The 25,592-nt window shown below is 46.6% G+C and overlaps 1 protein-coding gene across 2 annotated transcripts in view; it reads left to right on the plus strand.

The window, feature by feature from the left end:
- The window catches only part of SAE1 (SUMO1 activating enzyme subunit 1), a 79,193-nt gene that overhangs the window by 42,097 nt on the left and 11,504 nt on the right, over positions 1 to 25,592 (plus strand). The window contains exon 7 of one of the 2 annotated variants that reach the window (XM_034946814.3): positions 24,146 to 24,290. The exons of the other annotated variant lie outside the window; for it this stretch is intronic. Within the exon in view, the coding sequence (XP_034802705.2) occupies positions 24,146 to 24,290 (145 nt within the window). The remainder of the gene's footprint in view (positions 1 to 24,145; positions 24,291 to 25,592) is intronic. 2 annotated transcript variants of the gene reach the window in all.

A 25,592-nucleotide genomic window follows, 5' to 3' on the forward strand; every position in this document is an offset into this window, starting at 1 on the left:
GGAGTGCAGTGGGGCGATCTTGGCTCACTGCAACCTCTGCCTCCCGGGTTCAAGCGATTCTACAGGCACGCACCACCACACCCAGCTAATTTTTGTATTCTTAGTAGAGGCAGGGTTCCACCGTGTTGGCCAGGCTGGTCTCGAACTCTTGACCTCGTGAACCGCCTGCCTCAGCCTCCCAAAGTGCTGGGATTAGAGGCGTGAGCCACCGCACCCGGCCCAAAGTCTTGTTCGGAACAACCATGCACCACTGCCTGCCACAGAAGTCATAAAGCTACTGTTTCTTCCTAAACCACCTGTCCACCCCTCCAGCCCCGTAACTTCTGATGCTGATGTCCAGTAGCACCTGCACTGAATATTCACTTTGCTCCTAGATATCAGTTTTGTCCCCTCAGTTCAATGACCCCTGTGATGTTGAGATGAATGAGAAAATACTCTGGAAACTGCAGAGGATAAAATCAGGATTTCCTCACTTCAGCACACTACTGACATTCTGTGCTGGATAACTCTGTCACGGGGGACTGTCCTGTGCACTGTGGGATATTTAGTAACACCCCTATCCTCTACTCACTAGATGCCAGTAATATCTCCCCACCCAGCTCTAACATCAAAAAATGTTTCCAGACACCACTGCCACATGTCCCCAGTTGAGAACCACTGGATTATGCTAAACTCAAAGGCCAGTTGACTCCTTTCTTTTCTTTCTTGTTTTTTGAGACGGAGTCTCTCTCTGTCGCCCAGGCTGGAGTGCAGTGGCGCAATCTCGGCTCACTGCAAGCTCAGCCTCCTGGGTTCACGCCATTCTCCTGCCTCAGCCTCCCGAGTAGCTGGGACTACAGGCGCCTGCCACTATGCCCGGCTAATTTTTTGTATTTTTAGTAGAGACGGGGTTTCACCGCGTTAGCCAGGATGGTCTCGAACTCCTGACCTCGTGATCCACCCGCCTCGGCCTCCCAAAGTGCTGGGATTACAGACGTGAGCCACTTCGCCCAGCCTGTTTACCCTTAATTCCATCCCTCAGTGGATATTATGGCAACAGTCTCAAGAGTGCCTATGACCCTTTGCTGGATAATATATCCTATCATGTTTACCACTCTCTCCCAGATGGCATTAATTATCTGTCTTTTTCAGTTTTGAGTTCTAGGGCTTTGGATATGGTAATTAAAACTATGTGCAGTAAATTTCTTTTCTTTTTTCTTTTCTTTTTTTTTTTTTTTTGGTGTGGTGAAAAGCACATAACATAAAATTTACCATTATAACTTAAGCGTATAGGTCAGTAATAATCATACAATGTTTTATTTTATTTTGTTTTTTTCTGAGATGGAGTTTCGCTCTTGTTGACCAGGCTGGAGTGCAATGGTGCGATCTCGGTTCACCACAACCTCCACCTCCCAGGTTTAAGCAATTCTTCTGCCTCAGCCTCCTGAGTAGCTGGGATTACAGGCATATGTCACCACGCCTGGCAAATTTTTTTTTTTTTTTTTTTTTTTGTGAGACGGAGTCTCGCTCTGTCGCCCAGCCTGGAGTGCAGTGGCATGATCTCAGCTCACTGCAAGCTCTGCCTCCCGGGTTCACGCCATTCTCCTGCCTCAGCCTCCCGAGTAGCTGGGACTACAGGTGCCCGCCACCATGCCCGGCTAATTTTTTTGTATTTTTAGTAGAGACGGGGTTTCACCATGTTAGCCAGGATGGTCTCGATCTCTTGACCTCGTGATCCGCCTGCCTCAGCCTCCCAAAGTGCTGGGATTACAGGTGTGAGCCACCGCGCCTGGCCACATTTTTGTATTTTTAGTAGAGACGGGGTTTCACCATGTTGGCCAGGCTGGTCTCAAACTCCTGACCTCAGGTGATCCTCCTGCCTCGGTCTCCCAAAGTGCTGAGATTACAGGCGTGAGGCACCGTGCCCGGCAGTGAGAACATTTACAATCACATATTGTGTAGCACCAGGAAGGATTTTTAAGATCAAAGTTAGCACATTAGAAGTGGAAATAATTTAAAAGTGGCCTTGATTTTTTTTTTTTTTTTTTTTTTTTTGCCTACTGTAAAGTCAAGCCTCAGTAACATTCTGATTTCAGGATGCAGGGTGGCTTTGGGGGATATCCAAGTTGAGTGGTAAACTTTGTAGGCACTACTCTTGTTTCCATGTTCCTGGAACCTAAGTTGATATATTTTCTCACAGTCTTGTGACAATCTTTGAAGTATAGTTGTTTTCCCATTTTCCTATAAGGAGACCAAGGTTGAGCATGGTTGTGATTGCCGAAAGTCATATCCGTGGTTTTATAGACAGTCAGAATTTAGACCATGAGGTTTGTTTTACCTGTGGACTTAGTTTTCAACATATTTAAGATATATCTGTAGTCTGGGCGCGGTGGCTCATGCCTGTAATCCCAGCACATTGTGAGGCTGAGGTGGGCAGATCATTTGAGGTCAGGAGTTCGAGGGCAGCCTGGCCAAGATGGTGAAATCCCGTCTCTACTAAAAAACACAAAAATTAGCCAGGCATGGTGGCACACGCCTGTAGTCCCAGCTACTTGGGAGGCTGAGATGAGAGAATCTCTTGAACCTAGGAGGCAAGGTTGCAGTGAGCCGAGATCGTGCCACTGCACTCCAGCCTGGGCAACAGAACGAGACTCTGTCTCAAAATAAAATAAATAAAATATCTCTAAACTAATATATCTCATTAAATTTCAGATCTGGAGTTCTGTGAGTTAGGGAAACAGGATCACCACCATACTAGAAAAAACTCTGGTGCAGATAGTTTTAGACACAAAGATTATCTGAATTGAGGCCCAGATAATTGTCTTCTTTTTCCCCAAGAAACATTTGAATTGTATTTCTGTTAGATAAGCATCATAGTAAAAAGTCTTCAAAGTTTTTGAAGGCAGAAAAAGTTTTCTTTGTTAAACCCTTCCCATTTTTTTGTCTTCTAAATTTCTAGGAGAACTACTGTTAAGTTTTTTAGTATCTTGTTGAACAATGGTTAACAATTATAATCATTTGTGTTTATGTAATCAAACTGTGAAACACCGGTTGGGAACTTGCTTGTGTACACTTGATGGCGTAAATGGTAGGGGAAGAGCATACATACAAAAGTGGCCTCTTTTGCTTTCTTGGCAGCATAATGTTATATTCCTTTGGATGTACCGTCATCTATGACCAGTCTCATCTTGAAAGGCATGCTTATTTTCCATTTTTCCCAGTGCTTGGAATTTGTTTCCAAAATTGTTTCTAGGAACATGACTAATGTGACTGACGATGCCTTAGGAATTCCTAGTGGGGACAAGGTGCTTGGCTGGGATGCATACCTAAGAATACCTCACAAAGAAACCTGATTTTGTTTCACCATTGCCTAATGGCACACATAGTAGGTGCTCAATAAATAAATATTGTTTGCATGAGTGGTTTTTGCTTGTCTGGTCATTTGCCCTATTGTAGAGGGAGAGCAGTGTGCCCACTGGAGTCCCCACAGGGTCCTTTTGCCTGCATGCCTGCCCCTGTGGCACCCATCAGGCTTTTGATTCCAATGTTGCCCTGGGCTCTCACTCACAGGTAGATGTTTTTTATTGCCCCATTCACAATTCAGCCACCTGCTGTCCGCATGCATGTGCTTGCCATGTTTAGATATTGGGTGTTTTTCCAGTTTACTTAATAAGTTAGTGGCCAGACTGTACGCTTCCTGCTGCATTTTTCCACTGTCTTGAGAGTTGGCCTCGCCATCTGTGAGCAAAAGGTCTCTTCTTTTTATTATTCTCCCATGGCATGTTGCAAAACAGTAAGCGTGAGCTGGTTTCCTGTGGCAAAAAAATGACTTTGATTTGTTCTTTTTGAGGTTACTGTGAGTTTATCATAACAGGAGTGCTAAAAATACCGAGTCTGGTATGGAAACAGCATTCACTTACCAGCATGAACAATAACATACAGGTTTAGCCTAGAGCAGGAAGAAATGGACTTCATCTCAAGATGAGAATACTTATCAGAGAATTCTTGGCAATCTTAACTTGCTCAGTCTCTGTTCTGATGAGTTATGGAAAAGTACTTAGACCATCTTTGAGCCACAGAATTGAAGCTGAAAATATTCTTAGACCAAACATTTTGTGAGCACCTGCTATGTACCAGATCTCATAGCTGGGACTAATCAGAGGAAGAGGAATAGAGTAAGTGTTCTTGCCAATGTGAAAGACAAACAAATAATTCTACTCCTTGTGAGGACAGCTATAACAGAGGGCTACAGAAACTATCATGTGTTGTTCCTGGTTTTTGTTTGTTTTTTTTCCCCCCCAAAACAGGGTCTTGCTCTGCTTTCCAGGCCGGAGTGTGGTGGCACAATCATAACTCACTATAGCCTTGAACTCCTGGGCTCAAGTTATCCTCTCACCTCGACCTGCAAAGTAGCTGGGACTACAGGCGTGTGCCACCATGTCCAGCTATTTTAAAAAATCTGTTTGTACAGATTGGGGCAGGGAGGTCTTGCTATGTTGCCCAGGCTGGCCTTGAACTCCTGGCCTCAAGAAATCCTCTCACCTCAGTTTCCCAAAGAGGGACTATAGGAAAGCATCACCCTGCCTGGCTCGTTCTTCTGTTTTTAAATACATTTGCATTATTCCATAATAATCAAAGTAATTTATTATGGGAACTTAGGAAACTGAAGGTCTGACCATCTTTGGGGAGTTGTGAAGTCTTGACAGAGGAGGGGAGATCTGAGCTGTATTTCTCGGAACAGGTATTTGCCAGGTGGGAAAGGGAAGAATATTGCAGAGCAACACATGCACAGGGCCAGCAGGATAGAGGCTGAGCCTCAGAGGGGACTGGAGCTTGGAGAGAGCAGGCTAGTGGTTTCCCTATTGATAGAATATCAGAATCTGGCCAGGCGCGGTGGCTCACGCCTGTAATCCCAGCACTTTGAGAGACTGAGATGGGCAGATCATGAGGTCAAGAGATCGAGACCATCCTGGCCAACATAGTGAAACCCCATCTCTACTGAAAATACAAAAATTAGCTGGGCATGGTGGTGTGTGCCTGTAGTCCCAGCTACTCGGGACGGGGAGGCAGGAGAATCGCTTGAAAACCTGGAAGACAGAGGTTGCAGTGAGCTGAGGTCGCGCCACTTGCACTCCAGCCTGACGACAGGGCAAGACTCCATCTCCAAAAAAAAAAAGAAATCTATCTATCAGTCAGAATCACTGAGGAAACCGTTGAAAAATGCGGAGTCCCTGCTTGTAGCTCACATTACTGAATCCAGATAGCTAGGAGTGACTTGCATGTCTGCATTTTTCTATAGCACCCAGGTTTCTCAAACCAGCCAAGTTAGGGGAAAGTACTGTCATAGGAAAGGGAAGCCCATTTCCCAGGTCAAAGCCTTTGCTTACTCGTTTATGTTTTTATTTTATTTTATTTTATTTTTGAGACAGAGTCTAGCTTTGTTGCCCAGGCTGGAGTTGCAGGTGCAATCTCAGCTCATTGCAACCTCCGTCTTTTAGATTCATGCAATTCTCCTGCCTCAGCCTCCAAGTAGTGGGGATCACAGGCACACGCCACCATGCCTGGCTAATTTTTGTATTTTTAGTGGAGACGGGGTTTCGCCATGTTGGCCAGGCTGGTCTCGAACTCTTGACCTCAAGTGATCCATGCACCTCGGCCTTCCAGGTGCTGAGTTTATAGGCATGAGCCATCGTGCATAGCCTGCGTTTTTCTTTTAAAATGTGTTAAGTACTGTATTTCAAATTACATTTGTGCAGTGAAGCAGGGAGGAAAAAGGAGCTAACCCAAGTAGCTGTTCAATATAGTATTTTGACTGCATACCCTCAAAGTAAAGAAAAATCTCACCTGGCGCGGTGGCTTATGCCTATAATCCCAGCACTTTGGGAGGCTGAGGCGGGTGGCTCACAGGGTCAGGAGATCGAGACCATCCTGGCTGACACGGTGAAACCTCGTCTCTACTAAAAATACAAAAATTAGCCGGGCGTGGTGGCGGGCGCCTGTAGTCCCAGCTACTTGGGAGGCTGAGGCAGGAGAATGGTGTGAACCCGGGAGGCAGAGCTTGCAGTGAGCCGAGATCTCACCACTGCACTCCAGCATGGGCGACAGAACAAGGCTCTGTCTCCAAAAAAAAAAAAAAGAAAGAAAAATCTCTAGCCGGTCGCGATGGCTCACGCCTGTAATCCTAGCACTTTGGGAGGCTGAGGCAGGTGGATTGCCTGAGCTCAGAAGTTTGAGACCAGCCTGGGCAACACGGTGAAACCCTGTCTCTACTAAAGTACAAAAAAAATTAGCCAGACATGGTGGCACACTCCTATAATCCTAGCTACTTGGGAGGCTGAGGCAGGAGAATTGCTTGAACCCTGGAGGCAGAGGTTGCAGTGAGCCGAGGTTGCTCCATTGCACTCCAGCCTGGGTGACAGAGCATCTTAAGAAAAAAAAAAAAAGAAAAACTCTAAATAAATATTGAACTCTGCTTAGTAGGGATTTTGTTTTCAGATGAGGTCTTGCTCTGTACCCCAGGCTGGAGTGCAGTGTCACGATCATAACTTACTGCAGCTTCTCCCTCCCAGCTCAAGCAATCCTCACATCACAGCCTCCCAAGTAGCTGGGATTATAGGCAAGTAGCAGGGATTACAGGCATGCAATACCACACCCAGCTGATTTTGGTATTATTTGTAGAGACGGGGTTTCACTGTGTTGCCCAGGGTAGTCTCTGTCTCCTGGGCTGAAGCGAGCCTCCTGCCCAAAGTGTTGGGATTACAGGTGTGAGCCACTTTGCCTGGCCTAGTAAGTTTGTTTTTCACAGTGATAGGGGTTAGCAATTCTGAAACTACTTACTGTTCTAAGATTGAGCAGATAGGTAAGTATAGTGTTAATAATGAGAATCAAGTTTTCTTATTGTCAGAAAAGGGTGTTCCTATGAATGTGGACAGTGGGAAAGGCTAGAAGGAGCCACGTGGTATTGGATTGGAATTGAAGTTATCTGGATGAACTCATGGTTTCTTATACGTAGATGTAGTAATAGATGTATGTGTGTATGCATATCCACTTTTACACGTGTTTATTTCCTAGAATTGTTTCCTAGAATTGTTGAGAGGGTTTATGCCCAGAGACATCCCAGAAGCACTGAACGCACTCATGCCAAGATGTTAATACCTTTCCTCACTAAAGAGAAACCAGGGTTCCTTGGAGAAATGGCTGTTTCCAGATCTGGGGTAGGAAAATTACAGGTGAGCTTGGAATATCCTGCTATGCCAGAAAGTAAGGAAGTGCTCTAAGAATGATAGGGGCATGTCAAAAGAACAAGAAGAATAATCAGTTAATGTAAACAAGGAATTATGAAGATAACAAAGTCTATCTTTGACTATCACCATAGTAGTAACAATTGTTTCAATCAAGAATCAAAGTGCTAAAATTAATGGGGAACAGTTTGCGGTGAAACAGTGTAGATGTTTCCTTATCAGATGCTTTTATGCTATGCCTGGTGGCACACCCCTATAAATCCCAAGAGGCTGAGGCAAATTGATCACTTGCACCCAGGAGTTTTGAGACCAGCCTGGGCAACAAAACGAGACCCCATCTCTACAAAAAATACAAAAGTTAGCCAGATACAGTGGTGCATGCATGCAGTCCTAGCTACTCAGGAGGATGAGATGGGAGGATCGGTTGAGCCCAGGAGGTCGAAGCTGCAGTGAGTTGTGATTGCACCACTGCACTCCAGCCTGGGAGCAAGACTTTGTCTCCCCCGAAAAAGAAGATGCTTTTAAATGAATTACATGGAGAGACATTGGAGAACCCTGGCAGGTTGTACCTCAGCTTAGTGATGAAATTAACAATCTAGGGATGGACAGTTAGACCTCATGCCTCTTGGAATATGTAACCCTGGGTTGGATCTGAGAACAGAGGAAGGTTTTTTTTCTTTTGCTCTAAAGGACATTAGTGGAACAATTGGTAAAAAGAGGCCCCAGCGTGGTGGCTCACGCCTATAATCCCAGCACTTTGGGAAGCCGAGGCAGGTGGATCACCTGAGGTCAGGAGTTCGAGACCAGCCTGCCGAACATGGAGAAACCCCGTCTCTACTAAAAATACAAAATTAGCCAGGCGTGGTGGTGCATGCCTGTAATCCCAGCTACTTGGGAAGCTGAGGCAGGAGAATCGCTTGAACCCAGGAGGCGGAGGTTGCGGTGAGCCGAGATCGCGCCATTGCACTCCAGCTTGGGCAACAAGAGCGAAACTCTATCTCAAAATAGTAATAATAATAAAATAAAAAACAAATAAAAAGGTCTGTAGGTTAGATAGCAGTACTGTTTCCATGTTATTTATTTTTAAAGTTATGATAATTGTCTCATGGTTATGTAAGAGAATGGTTTTTGTTTTGTTTTTCTTGTTTTTTCTTTTCCTTTTTTTTTTTTTTTTTGAGATGGAGTCTCGCTCTGTCGCCCATGCTGGAGTGCAGTGGCATCATCTCGGCTCACTGCAAGCTCCACCTCATAGGTTTACGCCATTCTCCTGCCTCCCCTTCCCAGGTAGCTGGGACTACAGGTGCCTGCCACCACACCTGGCTAATTTTTGTATTTTTGGTAGAGATGGGGTTTCGCCATGTTAGCCAGGCTGGTCTCGAACTCCTAGCCTCAGGTGATCCTCCCACCTCAGCCTCCTGAAGTGCTGGGATTATAAGTGTGAGCCAGTGCACCTGGCCTCTTTTTTTTTTTTTTTTTTTTTTTAATTTTACAGAATTTTTTTTTTTTTTTTAAGACAGAGTCTTGCTCTAAGGCTGTAGTGCAGTGGTATGATCACAGCTTGCTGCAGCCTCAGCCTCCTGGACTCAAGCGATCCTCCCACATCACCCTTCTGAGTAGGTGGGATTATTGTAAGCTAAATTTTTAATTTTATTGTAGAGAGGCCTCACTCCATGGCCTAGGCTGGTCTTGAACTCCTGGGCTCAAGTGATCCTCCCACTTCTGCCTCCCAAAGCATTGGGATTACAGACGTGAGCCACTGCACCCAGCCTGTTAGATAATTTAGAAAATTTTCTTTCCTCATTCTTCAATTTCCCCTCATTCACACTCCCAACTTTCCTGTTTTGTGATTTTTAAATGACGTTGTCTTTGGATGCCGGCTGGATTTGGTGATTAGTTCTCTTCAGAAGAAACTTCTTATTTTAGAACTTGTAACCTTTGCAAAGCAGGCCATAGGCAGCCATCGCTATTTGGGTATGACATTCCCCAGTGGGTTTTTGGTGTCCAGTAATGACAAAAACTGCTGAGAAAGAGACAGCCACAGGGAAATGGGTTCCGATAATGGGGCAGCAGCTGAGTGCTTGTTGATTTGCTGCTGTCATGACCACAGATGTTTAAAAATAATTTGTAAGGAAAAAGAAAAAAGCGTAGTTGTGTGTGTGTGTGTGTGTGTGCGCGCGCGTGCGCACGCACGCACCACTGCCTTATCAGTGGTAGAGAATGCAGACCACAGTCATTCAGAAAGGAAGAAGGCACCACCATGGAAACAGGAGAGGTGTGGGGAAGGGCAGAGGTGACCCACAAATGCAGCTCAGTGCCTTACAGCAGAGAGCTCATGAGAGAACAGAACTGGTTAGTCACCGACTCTGCTCCTCAGTCTGCAAGAGAGGTTCAGCACCAAGTCTATACTACACAGTACTGGAAGGATTAGATGAAGGCCTGGCACACATTGTGAATTAATAGTTACTGGTTACAGGCGGGGTGTGGTGGCTCAGGCTTGTAATCCCAGCCCTTTGGGAGGCCAGAGTGGGAGGATTGCTTGAGGCCAATAGTCCAAGACCAACATGGGCAACATAGCAACACCCTGTCTCTTTTTTTGACTGTTTTTTTGAAACAGTCTCGTTCTGTCAGCCAGGCTGGAGTGCAGTGGCACAATCTTGGCTCACTGCAACCTCTGCCTCCCAGGTTCAAGCAATTCTCCTGCCTCTGCCTCCCGAGTAGCTGGGATTACAGGTGCCTACCACCACGTCCGGCTAATTTTTGTATTTTTAGTGGAGATGGGCTTTCACCATGTTGGCCAGGCTGGTCTCAAACTCTTGACCTCAGGTGATCCACCCACCTTGGCCTCCCAAAGTGCTGGGATTACAGGCGTGAGCCACTGTGCCTGACCAGTTCACGTACTTTACATGCATTGTGATCATATTAAATCTTCATGACAGCCTTACTAGATCAGGTCTTGTCCTGTTTTCACATGAGGAAATTGAATCTTGGAAGGGCTAAGTCATTTGTCCAGGGTCATCACACGCAGTAAGTGTTAGAGTCTAAACGAGCCAGAGCTGTCACACTGTCATCCCCAGGGCCTTGTGTTTAAGCATCGCCCAACAAAGTGCTCAGTCAGACTTTAATTATTAGCATTACTAATAATACCATTATGATGATTATTTTGTCTAAACTTCACAGGCACCTCGTGACATTTTCTTATTCCACTTTTGCAGATGGGAAACTGAGGCTCACCAAGATCAGATTACAATAATGGGCAACATTGTCAGCAACCTGCCTTGGTTTTTTTCTTAGCAGGCCCACATCTCCCCCACTCCCCCACCCCCTTGGCAGTAGCCTGTGTTTGAGCTGCTCACAGGCCCCAAGGCCCAGCTGCAATTCTTGTTTAAAGCCTCACATCTTTTCTCTGACTGTCAGACAACAGTCACGGGAATGTCCTGTGCCATCTTCCCTCGGCAAGAGGGGTTGGCAGAGAGCAGCAGATGCCTAGAGTCAAGGTCATGTGCTGCTCAAGTGCTGGGCTGGAGACAAGACCCTCTCTCCCTGCTGCTTGTGACCAGGCAGGGTGGCTCTGAATGTAGAGGGCTCTGTCAGAACAGTTCTGTGACCAGAGGGTATGGTTGGCAAAGCAATGCATTAGGGGCCCATGGAAGTTTATTCTTGTTGTCCACATTATTTCCCTGTGACTTTTAGATTTTTTTTTCCTTTTTCTTTTTGTAAATTAGTTTTTTCATACTAGTTAGAATGTTTCACCTTAAAGGTGAGAGTCAAGCTCTGGAATCGCCTGACATTTTTAAGGAAAGGAATAGAATATTGGGCTGGGGCTAGTCTGAAATGGTGGTTTGTATTATTTTAAATTGATGGGCTCTGGGTTAGGGGAGCCAAATCCATTTTAAAGTGATTTTTGTAAAAATTGGCATGTCTTCTGTTTCTTCTCTTTTCCAAAGGTGACACTATAACGTAGAGGTTAAGAATGTGGTGACTTTTAAATCCATCGTGACCATAAGCCTCTCCTAAGCCCCAGTTTTCCTACCACTAAAATGGGGGTGGTAACAGTTGTACCTACCTCATTCTGTCTTTTTTGCTTTTTGCTTGTTTGTTTGTTTTTTAGATGGAGTCTTGCTCTTGTCGCCCAGGCTGGAGTGCAATGGTGTGATTTTGGCTCATTGCAACCTCCACCTCCTGGGTTCAAGCGATTCTCCTGCCTCAACTTCCCGAGTAGCTGGGATGACAGGCACCCGCCACCATGCCCATTTAGTTTTTGTATTGTTAGTAGAGATGGGGTTTCACCACGTTGGCCAGGCTACTCTTGAACTCCTGACCTCAGGTGATCCACCCACCTCAGCCTCCCAAAGTGCTGGGATTACAGGCGTGAGCCACCACTGCCGGCCTCGTTCTGTCGTATTTTTTTACGTAGGAGAGCTCAGTCTGAATGTAGGATATGACATGGTTGTGGGGTTTTTTTTGTTTTTGTTTTGTTTTTGTTTTGTTTTGTTTTGTTTTTGAGACAGTCTCACTCTGTCCCCCAGGCTGGAGTGCAGTGGCGTGATAGCTCACTGAAACCTCTACCTCCCAAGTTCAAGCGATTCTCCTGCCTCAGCCCCCAAGTAGCTGGAATTACAGGTGCCCACCACCATGCCCAGCTAATTTTTGTAGTTTTAGTAGAGATGAGGTTTCACCATGTTGGCCAGGCTGCTCTCGAACTCCTGACCTCGGGTGATCCACCCGCCTCGGCCTTCCAAGTACTGGGATTATAGGCGTACTTGGAAGGTACCACGCCCGGCCATTATATGCTTTTTTAAAAAACCTAAATGTTGCAAAAAACATGTGTCTAAAATCTCTGTTTCAACATAGTTTTTTAATAGCCATGTAATATTCCATTCTGTCAATATGTCTTTATATGTGGTACAGACTGAGTGTCTAAATCCAAGAACCCAAAATCTGAATTTTTTTTTATTTTTCATTTTTATTTGTTTACTTATTTTTGAGACAGTCTTGCTCTGTCACCCAGGTTGGAGTGCGGTGGTGTGTCGGCTCACTGCGACCTCCACCTCCCAGGTTCAAGTGATTTTCCTGCCTCAGCTTCCGAAGTAGCTGGGATTACAGGTGCCCGCCACCATGCCTGGCTAATTTTTTGTATTTTTAGTGGAGACGAGGTTTCACCGTGTTGGCCAGGCTGATCCTGAACTCCTGACCTCAGGTAATCCTCCCACCTCTGTCTACCAAAGTGCTGGGATTACAGGCTGAGCTACTGCGCCCAGCCTATTTTTGTTTTTTTGAGACAGAGTCTCACTGTGTCTCCCAGGCTAGAGTACAGTAGCCCCATCTCTGCTCGCTGCAACCTCCGCCTCCTGGGTTCAAGTGATTCTCCTGCCTTAGTCTCCTGAGTAGCTGGGATTACAGACGTGTGCCACCACACCCGGCTAATTTTTGTATTTTTAGTAGAGACAGGGTTTCGCTATGTTGGCCAGCCTGATCTTGAACTCCTGACCTCAAGTGATCCACCCATCTCAGCCTCCCAAAGTGCTGGGATTACAGGCATGAGCCACCGCACCAAGCCTCCAAAATCTGAAATGTTTTGAGTGCCGACATAACACTAAAAAAAATGCTTATTGGCCCCGGGCGTGGTGGCTCATGCCTGTAATCCCAGCACTTTGGGAGGCCTAGGTGGGTGGATCAACTGAGGTCAGGAGTTCAAGACCAGCCTGGCTAACATGGTGAAACCCCGTCTCTACTAAAAATACAAAAATTGACAAGGTGTAGTGGTGGGTGCCTGTAGTCCTAGCTACTAGGGAGGCTGAAGCAGGAGAATCGCTTGAACCCAGGAGGCAGAGCTTGCGGTGAGCCGAGATCCCGCCACTGCATTCCAGCCTAGGCAACAGAGAGAGACTCTGTCTCAAAAATAAAAATAAATAATAAAAGCTCATTGGAGCATTTTGGATTTGGGATTCTTAGATTTGGGATTCTTAGATTTGGGGTGCTCTATCGGTAAGCACAATGCAAATATTTCAAAATCTGAAAATACCCAAAATTCAAACACTTCTGCTTCCTGTCATCCTGTGTAAACAACACTGCAGTGAACATTTATAGGTAATTCATTCAGCGGGTAAGGGTCAGGACCTTTTATAGGGATCCTTAATACCACATTTTTACATGGTTCATTGAGCATTCGTGCTCCCCTCTGCTGTGGGTGAGGGTGCAGGTCCCTCAGCCTTCTTGCTTGGGTTGAGTCATCCTGGTCTTTAATTTGGTAAGCAAAAAATGGCATCTTGTTTTTGAGCTCGTTTCTGAGAAAGTGCTCGCTCCTTTTCCCCATCAACAACTTTCATCCGGCGCCTCGGAACCTCTTCAGTAGAGAGTGAGATGCAAATAGCGAGGCACAGCTTCTTTCCCTCTTCTGAGCTGATGCCTGGTGAGGTCATAGACTGGGTTTCATTGCAAAGACGAAAGCGTGGGCAGGACTTTTGGAGCACAAAAAGGGGCATTTCAGAGTAGTCTTCAGGGGCGGCCACTCCAGAGGTGAAGTTTTCTAGAGAAAGAGATGAAAAGTACTGTGTGGCTGTGGTGACAGACAGAGGCTTACGAGCCTGCCCTCTAGAGACTGTGAGCTCCGCGTGTGAGGGCAAGGCCTGGGGCTGTCTGGGTCGCTTCTGGGTCCCCAGCACAGCTAGCATAGGGTAGGGGTGGAGGGCGGGTGCTCAGGAAGTGATTTTTGAAGAGTGGATGACTGAATACGTGCACACACATACTTTTAAGTTTCTGGGTTAAAGAGGAAAACAGAATGAGGTAAACAAAGGAAAGTAATGTGGAGGTGAACTGAGCAGATGGCAAGATGCCGTGAATGGTTAGAGGCCAGGAGAGCCAGAATCAGAGTGGCTTCCGTGAAGTGTCCCTGCCTCCTCCCCCAGCCCAGCTATGTCACTCCTCTGAGCTTCACACCTATGGACTGTTCTGCACCCTAGCCCTCAGATGCAACGGTGAAAGTAGGACTCCTATTGGGTTTCCCTGTTGAGGACAGACATGGTGCCCTGTGTATCTGCTGCTGCTTTTTTCTTTTTTTCTTGCTGAGTATTCCATGTGTAGCATGTTTGTAACACTTGATAAGAAACAGAACCATCCCAGATAGCTTGAACACTTTTCAATTCAGTAAGTAACAGACCAGGTCTGCTTTGGATTTCCAGGAGCTTGTGTCACTTTTTTTTCTGAGCCAGGGTCTCGCTTTGTCACCCAGCTAGAGTGCAGTGGTGCAGTGTCAGCTCACCACAGCCTCTGCCTCCTGGGTTCAAGCAATTCTCGTACCTCAGCCTCCCAAGTAGCTGGGACTACAGGTGCCTGCCACAACACCCGGCTCATTTTTGTGTTTTTAGCAGAGACGGGGTTTCACCATGTTGGCCAGGCTGGTCTCAAACTCCTGACCTTAGTTGATCTGCTTGCCTTGGCCTCTCAAAGTGCTGGGATTACAGGCGTGAGCCACCGCACCCGGCCTCTGGATTGCCCAGCCTGTGTCACTTTGTCATGAGCCCTTCTCCCCTAGTTATCCTTTATTCTTCAAACAGGCTTCCTGTGTGACATATTTTTTGAGTGCCTGCTATGGGGCAAGCCCTGTGCCAGGTGTTCAGTATAAAGTAGTGACATGGCCTTTGCCCCACAGAGCATAAAAATCTAATGGAGGAGACAAGCCAGTCCTTGTGCTAGTTCATTTCCACAGGTGAATATAAAACCACAAACTGGGCAGGGCATGGTGGCTCGCGCCTGTAATCCCAGCACTTTCAGAGGACAAGGCAGGTGGACAACTTGAGCTCAGGAGTTTGAGACCAGCCTGGGCAACATGGTGAGACCCCGTCTCTACAAAAAATAAAAAATGAACCACCAGGCATGGTGGTGCATGCCTGTAGTCCCAGCTATTTGGGAGGCTGAGGCAGGAGGATCACTTGAGTTCAGGAGGTCCAGGCAGCAATGAGCTGAGATTGTGCTGCTCACTCCAGCCTGGGTGACAGACTGAGGCCATGTCTCAAAAAAAAAAAGAAAAAAATAATCACAAACTGTGAGTAAGGTATCTAAGGGAAAAAACTGTGCTGGGAGTGAATGTCAGGAGACAGGGAGATCTGAGGCAGTATCGTGTCCAGAGCCCACAGCTGAATTAATGGTAATGCAGGTAAATGAGCTACTGTGTGACACAGGTCACCACAGCAAGTGTATCGGCTTTTCTAGGGCGAGTGTGAGCTGGGTTTCTGGACTTTGCTTAAGAGCAGTGACAGACCTGGAAGATATTGCCCCAGGCACTCTTGGGTGCTTTACATGTATTGGTTCATTTAATCTTTAAACCCCACAAGTGCCCTTGGGATTCCCATTTTGCAGAGGAGGCTCACGGTCCTTGTCACTTGCCCAAGGTCACAGTAAGTGGAAGAATAGGGAGTCTAGAGCTGTGCTCTTCGCTGCCGCCCTCCAGTTGGAAAGCTGTCCAGGCCAGGGACAGGCTTTGCAGAGAGAAGGTACAGAGGACGGGACAGGTAAATATTCAGAGACTATGAGGACTGAGGTGGTTCTGCCAACTGTGGAGGGCCTGGTCACTTGACAAGGCACCTCATTGCACCCCCCTGAGGCTCTCTCAAAGCCCCTTTTCGAGTTAGGACATTGTTATCTCCTGTGTAGTTTTTGTTGATTGCCCTCTGAAATGCTGTGAGAGGGTAGACCATCCATTCTGCCCTCGCCTGCCCAGCCCAGCACCTGGCACAGTCATTGCTCAGTGTATATTTATTGAATGAACAATCGACTGAATGTCAGGCCCAGGGCTTTGCCTTAGGAAATAGGCTGTTGGATAAGAGGTAGTACTACCATACTTTGCGATTTTTCTGGAAATTTATGTCACCTGGGAGTGGAGCAGATTACCAGGCTGTTTCCAGAGATAGCGACTCTCCATAAAGTGAGCCAACCTTGGGGCTGGGCGCAGTGGCTCACGCCTGTAACCCCAGCACTTTGGGAGGCTGAGGCAGGCGGATCACGAGGTCAGGAATTTGAGACCAGCCTGACCAACATGGTGAAACCCCATCTCTACTAAAAAATATATATATAAATGAGCCGGGCGTAGTGGTGCGTGCCTGTAATCCCAGCTACTCAGGAGGCTGAGGCAGTAGAATCGCTTGCACCTGGGGGGCAGAGGTTGCAGTGAGCAAAGATCGCGCCACTGCACTCCAGCCTGGGTGACAGAGCAAGACTCTGTCTTAAAACGAACAAACAAAAAAAACAAAAGTGAGCCAACCCTGGGGAGGAGTCTACGTTCAGCTGCAGGGAGCCAGGGAATTGGGGCCGAGGTGTCTGGCACAGAAAAGCTTTGGGCCTCTCTCAGGTAAATGAAGTTTTGATATAGATTCAACTCCCCTGCCCCCCACAATTGAACTGTTTTGGGGGGCCAGCAATTAGGGGCTAATTTGTGACAGTGACTTTATTTTCTTCCTATTAAAGTACTGGTTTATTCGGTGGCCTTGGTGATTAGATTTAGGCATAATAGTTAAATGTAATAGAAGTTTATGTAACAAACAGTGGTTAATAATGTTGCTGTCCAGATTCCCGTTATAGCGCTAACCTGATGTTATGAACTGAGATTAAATTTAAATTTGAGTGCTTACATTATTTTGTAAAGGTGGTTGTATATTCACATATCCACAGTTTTTTCTATAAATAACATGAAACCGTGCTTGGTTTCTCTTTTCCAAAGTTTGCCTTTTCCATTACATGGGCAAGTCCTGAACCTAAGCCGAGACACTAGCCCATCATCTCCAGCAATGAATGTCATCCCCCCAGACTTCAGCATCCTGAGTTAATTAAAAGGTTCAGATGAAGTTAATCAAGTTTGGAACTCTAATTTTGTGCAGTGTTTTGATACGATTTGATGAGTCATCTTTTGGTAGAGCACCTCTCTATCCCTGACAGTGTTTGATCTTAACGGAACAGTTTTATAATGTGTAAACTGGTGGGAGGTGCTCTTCAGAAATGCAGAGTCAACAGTGGTATGTGTGCGTGTTTGGCTCTTGGGGCGGGGCAGAAAGCAGAACAAAGAAGAGAATTTAATAAGCGAGAACTTGTCAGGGGCTAGGGTCAGTTCTGAGGCTGCTGCCTGTCAAGAACATGGGTTTCTTCCTGCCCCCCTCCACTGCTGCTAACTGGAGTCTGACCTTCGAGAAAGAGTGAAAAAAGACAGCTTCTGTTTGTTTTGCTGCAAATAAGTGGCTGGACTGATTGGCCCCCTTCCCAGAGGCCCTGCAAGGACTTCAGATGTGGTCAGCGAGGTATGTGGACGGTGCCAGCCTGCCGGCCCTCGTCCAGCCGAACTGCACCAGGAACAGGCAAGGGTCCCAGAGAAACAGCGGGGCCAGCTGCTGCTGCCTTTGCTCCTGCTCTTAATGCTGTCCTATTTCTTCCTAAGATGAAGCTGGTTTACTCTCTCAAGATTGATGGGCAAAGTTTTATATGACCACGGTCTCCACTTCTCACCCACTGAACTTACAGCTTGAAATTAACAGAGGCGAGGCCCATCTGGAAAAATGCATTTGACAAAAACTTGATCAAATGGGGGATCCCCTGAGGTGGGTGGCAAAGAACCAGACCACTTGGAATCCTAGGTGCTGTGTCCCTGTATGGACCTGCTGTTTCTTTTGGATTCCATTAGGGTTAAGAAGCACAAATTTTGAAGCTAGATTTGAGTTTACATTCCTGCTCCAGTACTTGGGAGTTACAGTGACCAAGTCATTTAATGTTTCTGAACTTCAGTTTCCTGATCTGTAAAGTAGGATGGGTAGGTTGGGCGTAGTGGGTCATGCCTATAACCCCAGCACTTTGGGAGGCTGAGGCAGGAGGATCACTTAAGGTCAGAAGTTCGAGACCAGCCTGGCCAACATAGTGAAGCCCTGTCACTAGTAAAAATACAAAAGTTATTTGGGCGTGGTTGTGGGCGTCTCCAGCCTGGGTGACAGAGTGAGACTCCATCTCAAAAAAAAAAGAAGAAAAACAAAAACAAGTAAATAAATGAATAAAAATAAAGGAATCCAGCCATCTGTTAGTATAGCCAAAGCAGAGGATATTGCATCAAATGTCAAACGCTAGTCCTGTCAGTCACTCCTGAGAGAACAGGGCAACAAGACCCAGAAAGGGTATCAACACTGCCTGAGCAGATGGAGGCAAAGCTGTGCATGGGCTGCTTATAGGGCACAGTCTGAGGCCTTGCAGCAGTCACGTGGAAACTGAGGCTGCCTGCTTTCCAGGTGCAAGGTGATGGACAGTGGCAGGAACCCTGTGCTAGATGACTCTTGTGTGATCTTATTTCTTTGTCACTGGGACACAAGCACCAACTGTCACAAGGGACCAACAAGAGGAGGTGATTTTTTTTTCAGCTGTTACCACAAAGCTTTTCATCTTTTGGTTTGAAAACATAGCTGTGGGAATAGGCAGGGCGCGGTGGCTCACACCTGTAATCCCAGCACTTTGGGAGGCCAAGGCGGGCCGATCACAAGGTCAGGAGATCGAGACCATCCTGGCTAACACGGTGAAACCCCGTCTATACTAAAAATACAAATATTAGCCAGGCGTGGTGATGGCCGCCTGTAGTCCCAGCTACTAGGGAGGCTGAGGCAGGAGAGTGGCGTGAACCCGGGAGGCGGAGCTTGCAGTGAGCCGAGATCGCGCCACTGCACTCCAGCCTGGGCAACAGAGCGAGACTCTGTCTCAAAAAAAAAAAAAGAAAAAGAAAAGAAAGAGAGAAAGAAAATATAGCTGTGGGAGCAGCGAAGCCCAAAGCGTTATAGTGCCTAGTATGTGTCAGGCACTATACTAAACATTTCACATGGCTTAGCACTCATGTGATCTTCACGATAACCTGTTAAGCGGGTAATTATTATCACCCTTCCTACTGGTTTGTTGTTGTTGTTGTCGTTGTTGTTGTTGTTTTGAGACAGAGTCTTGCTCTGTCACCCAGGCTAGATTGCAGTGGCACGATATCGGCTCAATGCAACCTCTGCCTCCTGGGTTTGAGCGACTCTCCTGCCTCAGGCTCCCGAGTAGCTGGGATTAAAAGCGTCCGCCACCATGCCCAGCTAATTTTTGTATTTTTAGTAGAGATGGGGTTTTATCATCTTGGCCACGCTGGTCTTGAACCCCTGACCTCGTGATCCACCCGCCTTGGCCTCCCAAAGTGCTGGGATTACAGGCATCAGCCACCATGCCTGGCTACTTAAGTTATTTTTTGAGACAGCCTCTCTCTGTAGCCCAGACTGGAGTGCAGCGGTGTGATTTCGGCTCACTGCAACCTCTGAATCCTGGGTTCAAGCAATTCTACTGCCTCAGCCTCCCAAGTACTTGAGATTATAGGCACCCACCACACTTTCGGCTAATTTTCCTATTTTTAGTAGAGATGGGGTTTCACCATGTTGGCCAGGCTGGTCTCAAACTCCTGACCTCAAGTGATCTGCCCACCTTAGCCTCCCAAAGTGCTGGGGTTACAGGCGTGAGCCACTGCACCTGGCCTCCTTTATTTTATGGGACATTTTTTGAAAAGAGGCTTGGTCCAAACAGGCAGTACTTGCCACTTCTGCAGTCATTTCTCTACCCTGCCCCAAAATGGTTACTCAGTTGCATTTATTTACTACAATCGGAATACCAGCAGGACATCTACAAAAGTAGAAGTATTGGGTGGTAGCAGATCAGTGCTCTCTGGCATCCAGATCATCTAGATGGTCACAGCCTTTTTTTTTTTTTTTTTTTTGGAGACAGAGTCTCGCTCTGTCGCCCAGGCTGGAGTGCAGTGGCACAATCTCGGCTCACTGCAACCTCCACCTCCCGGGTTCAAGAGATTCTCCTGCCTCAGCCTCCCGAGTAGCTGAGATTACAGGCACCCACCACCATGCATGGCTAATTTTTTTGGTATTTTTAGTAGAGATGGGGTTTCACTGTGTTGGCCAGGCTGGTCTTGAACTCCTGACCTCAGGTGATCCACCTGCCTCAGCCTCTGAAAGTGCTGGGATTACAGGCATGAGACACCACACCTGGCCAATTGTTATAGCTTTGAGTTGACTGCCAAGTGTTTGAGGTAGCATTGAGGGTTGCAGAAGCTGTGTTCTTGGAAAAGAGAAGAGAGTAACATTCTCAGAAAGCAAACAGTATTCAGAAGAGTCAATGGGTGTTCTGGAGCTTTTTTCTTTTCTTTCTTTTTTTTTTTTAAAGAAATTACCAGCTGGGTGCTGTGGCTCACGCCTGTAATTCCAGCACTTTGGGGGGCCAAGGTGGGAGGATCACCTGAGGTCAGGAACTTGAGACCAGGAATTTTTCTATTTTTAGTGAAACCCCGTCTCTACTAAAAATACAAAAAATTAGCTGGGTGTGGCTGCAGGCACCTGTAATCCCCAGTTACTTGGGAGGTTGAGGCAGGAGAATGGCTTGAACCCGGGAGGTGGAGGTTGCATTGAGCCGAGATCACGCCATTGCACTCCAGCCTGGGCAACAGAGCAAGATTGTTTCAAAAAAAAAAAAAAAGAAAAAGAAAAAGAAAGAAATTACCTCTTCTCTGATATGCAGAGCCCCGTCTATACTGGACAGGTGGAAGTTACCAGAGAAATACAGGCCAGGGGCCTTTGTCTGACATTGGCACTGAGAAAAGCATAGCCCAGAAGCAGGGTGTGTCTTTTTTTTTTTTACCTGGGCATCTGTGGTTTGAGATCTTCTTGGAACACTTTATAACCCATTTCTGAACGTCTCCCAGGCTTCAGTGGAGCCACCTGTTGTAGCTTCTAAAACTGTCCTCCTCAGTTATTCTCCCACCCATTGCCTTCACAGATGCAGAGACCAAGATTCACTCACTCGCCATTGGACCTTTAGCACCCAGGTCTGTCTGGCACAAAGTAAGTGCCAGGCTGGTGGAGTGAATGAATTCTACTTAGGGAATGGTCGTCAACACAGGCTGCTCATTACCAAAACTATTTGGTCTTTTAAAAGTGTGACTCTGATGCTTCAGTCTGGGGTGGGTACCAAATACTTGCATTTTTTAAAGAGCCTCACAGCAACTCCTGGTAGTTTTCAATTTACCTTAATTTTTATGTAGGAACCCTTGTCCTGGTAGAGAGTATAATTTGCTGAATAAGTCTACTTTTTCAGTCAACATATACGGAAGAGATATCAATGAAAGAACTGTCAAACTGTAAAGCCCCCTCTCCAGGTGTAAAGCACTCAGGGCTTGGGCCTAGAAGCTGATCCATGTCTCTATGTCTGTTCTGAAATAGCCTGTGTGATGTGGGAGAAAGAGTATTGTCCTTAGAGACAAGGCTCGAGACTGGCTGTGCCCTTTCCTTGGGCAGCATGTAGGGAACAAGAATGCCTGCCCACCTGCAGGCAGGTTACCTGTGGACAAGGTGTAGTGGGCAGTTAGAAGGTGTTGGTATGTTAATCAGTCTTTTTTTTTTTTTTTTTTTTTTGAGATGGAGTTACGCTCTATCGCACAGGCAAAGTGCAGTGGCGCGATCTCAGCTCACTGCAACCTCCCAGGTTCAAGTGATTCTTCTGCTTCAGCCTCCCAAGTACCTGGGACTACAGGCGTGCGCCACCACGCCTGGCTAATTTATGTATTTTTTTAGTAGAGACGGGGTTTCACCATGTTGGCCAGGCTGGTCTCGAACTTCTGACCTCGTGATCTGCCTGCCTCGGCCTCCTAAAGTGCTGGGATTACAGACGTTACAGACGTGAGCCACCACACCTGGCCAGTCTTTTTTTTTTTTTTTTTTTCTGAGATGAAGTCTCGCTCTGTTGCCCAGGCTGGAGTTCAGTGGCATGATCTCGGCTCACTGCAACCTCTGCCTCCCGGGTTCAAGCGATTCTCCTGCCTCAGCCTCCTGAGTAAGTGGGACTACAGGTGCCTGCCACCACGCCTGGCTAATTTTTGTATTTTTAGTAGAGACAGGGTTTCACCATGTTGGCCAGGTTGGTCTCGAACTCCTGACCTCAGATGATCCACCCGCCTTGGCCTCCCAAAATGCTTGGATTACAGGCGTGAGCCACTGCACCCAGCCTAATTAGTCTTTTGCTCCTATATGTCTTTATTTGGGATAAAAGTTATAGCCTTGTTGGGGTCTTCTTACACAGTAGTTCTGACTCACAGCCATCATCTGAACCTTTCCTCTGGTTCACAACCAAAATTAAACATCCGTTTATGGGGATTGAGATAGTTTTCATAGTAAAGGAAGTTTTGTTTGTAATGACCTTCCTGTTTGATGGGTCTAAGTATATGGCTGGCCCTTCTGGCTAAAGCAGCCTTTAAACTGGTCCTGCCTAGAATGTGTACCTCCCATTCCTTATCATCTCTCTTCTGGGCCCCTTTCCCTTTCCCTTTCCCTTCCCCTTCCCCTTCGCTTCTTCCTTCCCTTTTTTCCTTTTCCTTTCCTTTTCTTCTTCTTTTTTTTTTTTTTTTGACAGGGTCTCACTCTGTCACCCAGGCTGGAGTGCAGTGATGAGATCTCTGCTCATGTAGCCTTGACCTTCTGGGCTCAAGTGATCTTCTGCCTTGACCTCCTTAGTAGCTGGGACACCACCATACCTGGCTAAATTTTTTTTTTATCTTTATTTTTATTTATTTTTTTTTTGGTAGCAGTGAGGTCTCACTATGTTGCCCAGGATTATCTCAAACTCCTGGGCTCAAGCGATCCTCACGCCTTGGCCCCCCAAAGTGTTGGGATTGCAGATGTGTGCCATCACACTCTGCCTCTTCTGGGTCTTTTTTTTTTTTTTTTTTTTTTTTCCAGACGTAGTCTCGCTCTGTTGCCCAGGCTGGAGTGCAGTGGCACGATCTTGGCTCACTGCAATCTCTGCCTCCTGGGTTCAAGCGATTCTTCTGCCTCAGCCTTCCGGGTAGCTGGGATTATAGGTGCCTGGCTAATTTTTTTTATATTTTTAGTAGAGACGGGGTTTCACCATGTTGGTCAGGCTGGTCTCAAACTCCTGACCTCGTGATCCTCCCACCTCGGCCTCCCAAAGTGCTGGGATTACAGGCGTGAGCCACCGCGCCTGGCTTTTTTTTTTTTTTTTTTTTAATTTTACTTTTTTGAGATGGAGTCTCACTCTGTCACCCAGGCTAGATTGCAGTGGCACAATCTTGGTTCACTGCAACTTCCGCCTGCTGGATTCAAGTGATTCTCCTGCTTCAATCTCCCAAGTAGCTGGGACTACAGGCACATGTCACCACACCTGGCTAATTTTTGTATTTTTAGTAGAGACGGGGTTTCACTATGTTGGCCAGGCTGGTCTCGAACTCCTGACCTTGTGATCCACCTGCCTCGGCCTCCCAAAGTGCTGGGATTACAGCTGTGAGCCACCGCACCCGGCTCTTCCAGGTCTTAATAGAGCCTTTTTCCTCTACTGAAAGCTTCCACTGCTTTCTGCCCCCTTCAAACTCATACATACTTCATTGAATTGTTTCCTCGGGGAAGCCTTCCTGATACCACCCTACAGAGGGTGTCAGACGCCCTATTATGCTGTCACAGCACTTTTCACAGTAAGGTAAATTGCTTTTATAATTATTGGATTGCCTCTCTGACTATGTTTGTTGAATAAATAAAAAAAGGTGGCCAGGTGCCATGGCTCACACCTGTAATCCCAGCACTTTGGGAGGCCGAGGCGGGCGGATCACGAGGTCAGGAGTTTGAGACAAGCCTGACCAACATGGTGAAACCCCGTCTCTACTAAATATACAAAAATTAGCCAGGCATGGTGGTTCGTGCCTGTAGTCCTAGCTACTCAGGAGGCTGAGGCAGAAGAATCGCTTGAACCCGGGAGGCAGAGGTTGCAGTGAGCCAAGATTGTGCCATTGCACTCCAGCCTGGGCGACAGTGTGAGCCTCCATCTCCAAAAAAAAAAAAAAGTGGCTTTATAACCTGCCTTCTTTTTCTTATTCCCAGTGCTCTTAAAGTTCCGTACAGATAAAGGAAGAGATCCCAGTTCTGATACATATGAGGAAGATTCTGAGTTGTTGCTCCAGATACGAAATGATGTGCTTGACTCACTGGGTATTAGTCCTGACCTGCTTCCTGAGGACTTTGTCAGGTTGGTGTCAGTATTTATCACTGTTTAGTCTGGACAGATGAAGTTTGTTTTCAGGATTTGCCTTAATTTGACGAGCTCTTTTATTAGAAACCCTTCAGAGAGCACCCTGCCACATTCTGCTCGCTCCTGTAGACTTCTGCCTCTCCACTAGAATAGCAATATATAAAAAATAAAGAGGGGACAGATTCTGATTTTTACAATAAGTATCTTATATTCACGTGGTTCGAAATTCAAGGCAATGTAAGATCTGTAAACATTATTCTCTACCTTTTTTCACTTTATGTGATCTTGTTATCTCTTGGGGACATCTCCAGATCAGTACATAGTTTGCTCCCTCTTTTCCACAGCTCCTTAGTATTCTAGCGTGTGAAGCGATGGAGTTTATTGAACCAGTTGCCTGCTCACTCAAGTTGTGTTCAGCCTTTTCTAACTGCGTAACACTGCAGTGTGTGACTTTGTGTCGTACGTGTGCAGGTACAACTGCAGGATAATTAGGAGGAAGGGAGTTGCTGGGTCAGAAGGATGTAATTTATCATTTGGTCAGCATTGCCACCTTGCCTCCATTGGTATCCTATCAATTCATACCCCCAGCAGCAAAACCACCCATGTTCCCAGCATCCTCTCACTTGGACACTCCGTGCTTTCACCTTATGTGACTACCTTTTTGCTCTCATAAACAGGCTTAGGATTTGATTGGAGAAGACCACATAGTGACTAGGTCACAATCTCTCTCTCTCTTTTTTTTTTTTTTTTTTTTTTTTTTGAGACAGAGTTTCGCTCTTGTCGCCCAGGCTGGAGTGCAATGGCATAATCTCGACTCACTGCAACTTCTGACGCCTGGGTCCAAGCGATTCTCCTAACTGAGCCTTTTGAGTAGCTGGGATTACAGGTGCCTGCCACCACGCCCAGCTAATTTTTTTTGTATTTTTAGTAGAGATGGGGTTTTCCATGTTGGCCAGGCAGGTCTTGAACTCTTGACCTCAGGTGATCCGCCTACCTTGGCCTCCCAAAGTGCTGAGATTACAGGCGTGAGCCACCACGCGCTCCATCCACATCTCCTTCCAAGCAGCTCTGGGATCATGTACACACCCTAATTCCCTTTCCATGTCTTGAGAGGCTTCCTAAACTCGGCTTTGCAGTGCCTCCAGCTTGTAGCAGTGATAATGATGGCTGCAGTTTACTGAGCAGCTATTATGTACTAGGCATCAGGTAGTAAGTAGCCAACCCAGATCCCACCCCAGGTATCATTACAGTGCTTGCTCTAGTAGCAGCATGCTACCTTGGTTTCTTATCAACAGTAAG

The sequence above is a fragment of the Pan paniscus genome, chromosome 20 (assembly GCF_029289425.2).
Source record: "Pan paniscus chromosome 20, NHGRI_mPanPan1-v2.0_pri, whole genome shotgun sequence".
NCBI classification, from domain to species: Eukaryota; Metazoa; Chordata; class Mammalia; order Primates; family Hominidae; genus Pan; species Pan paniscus.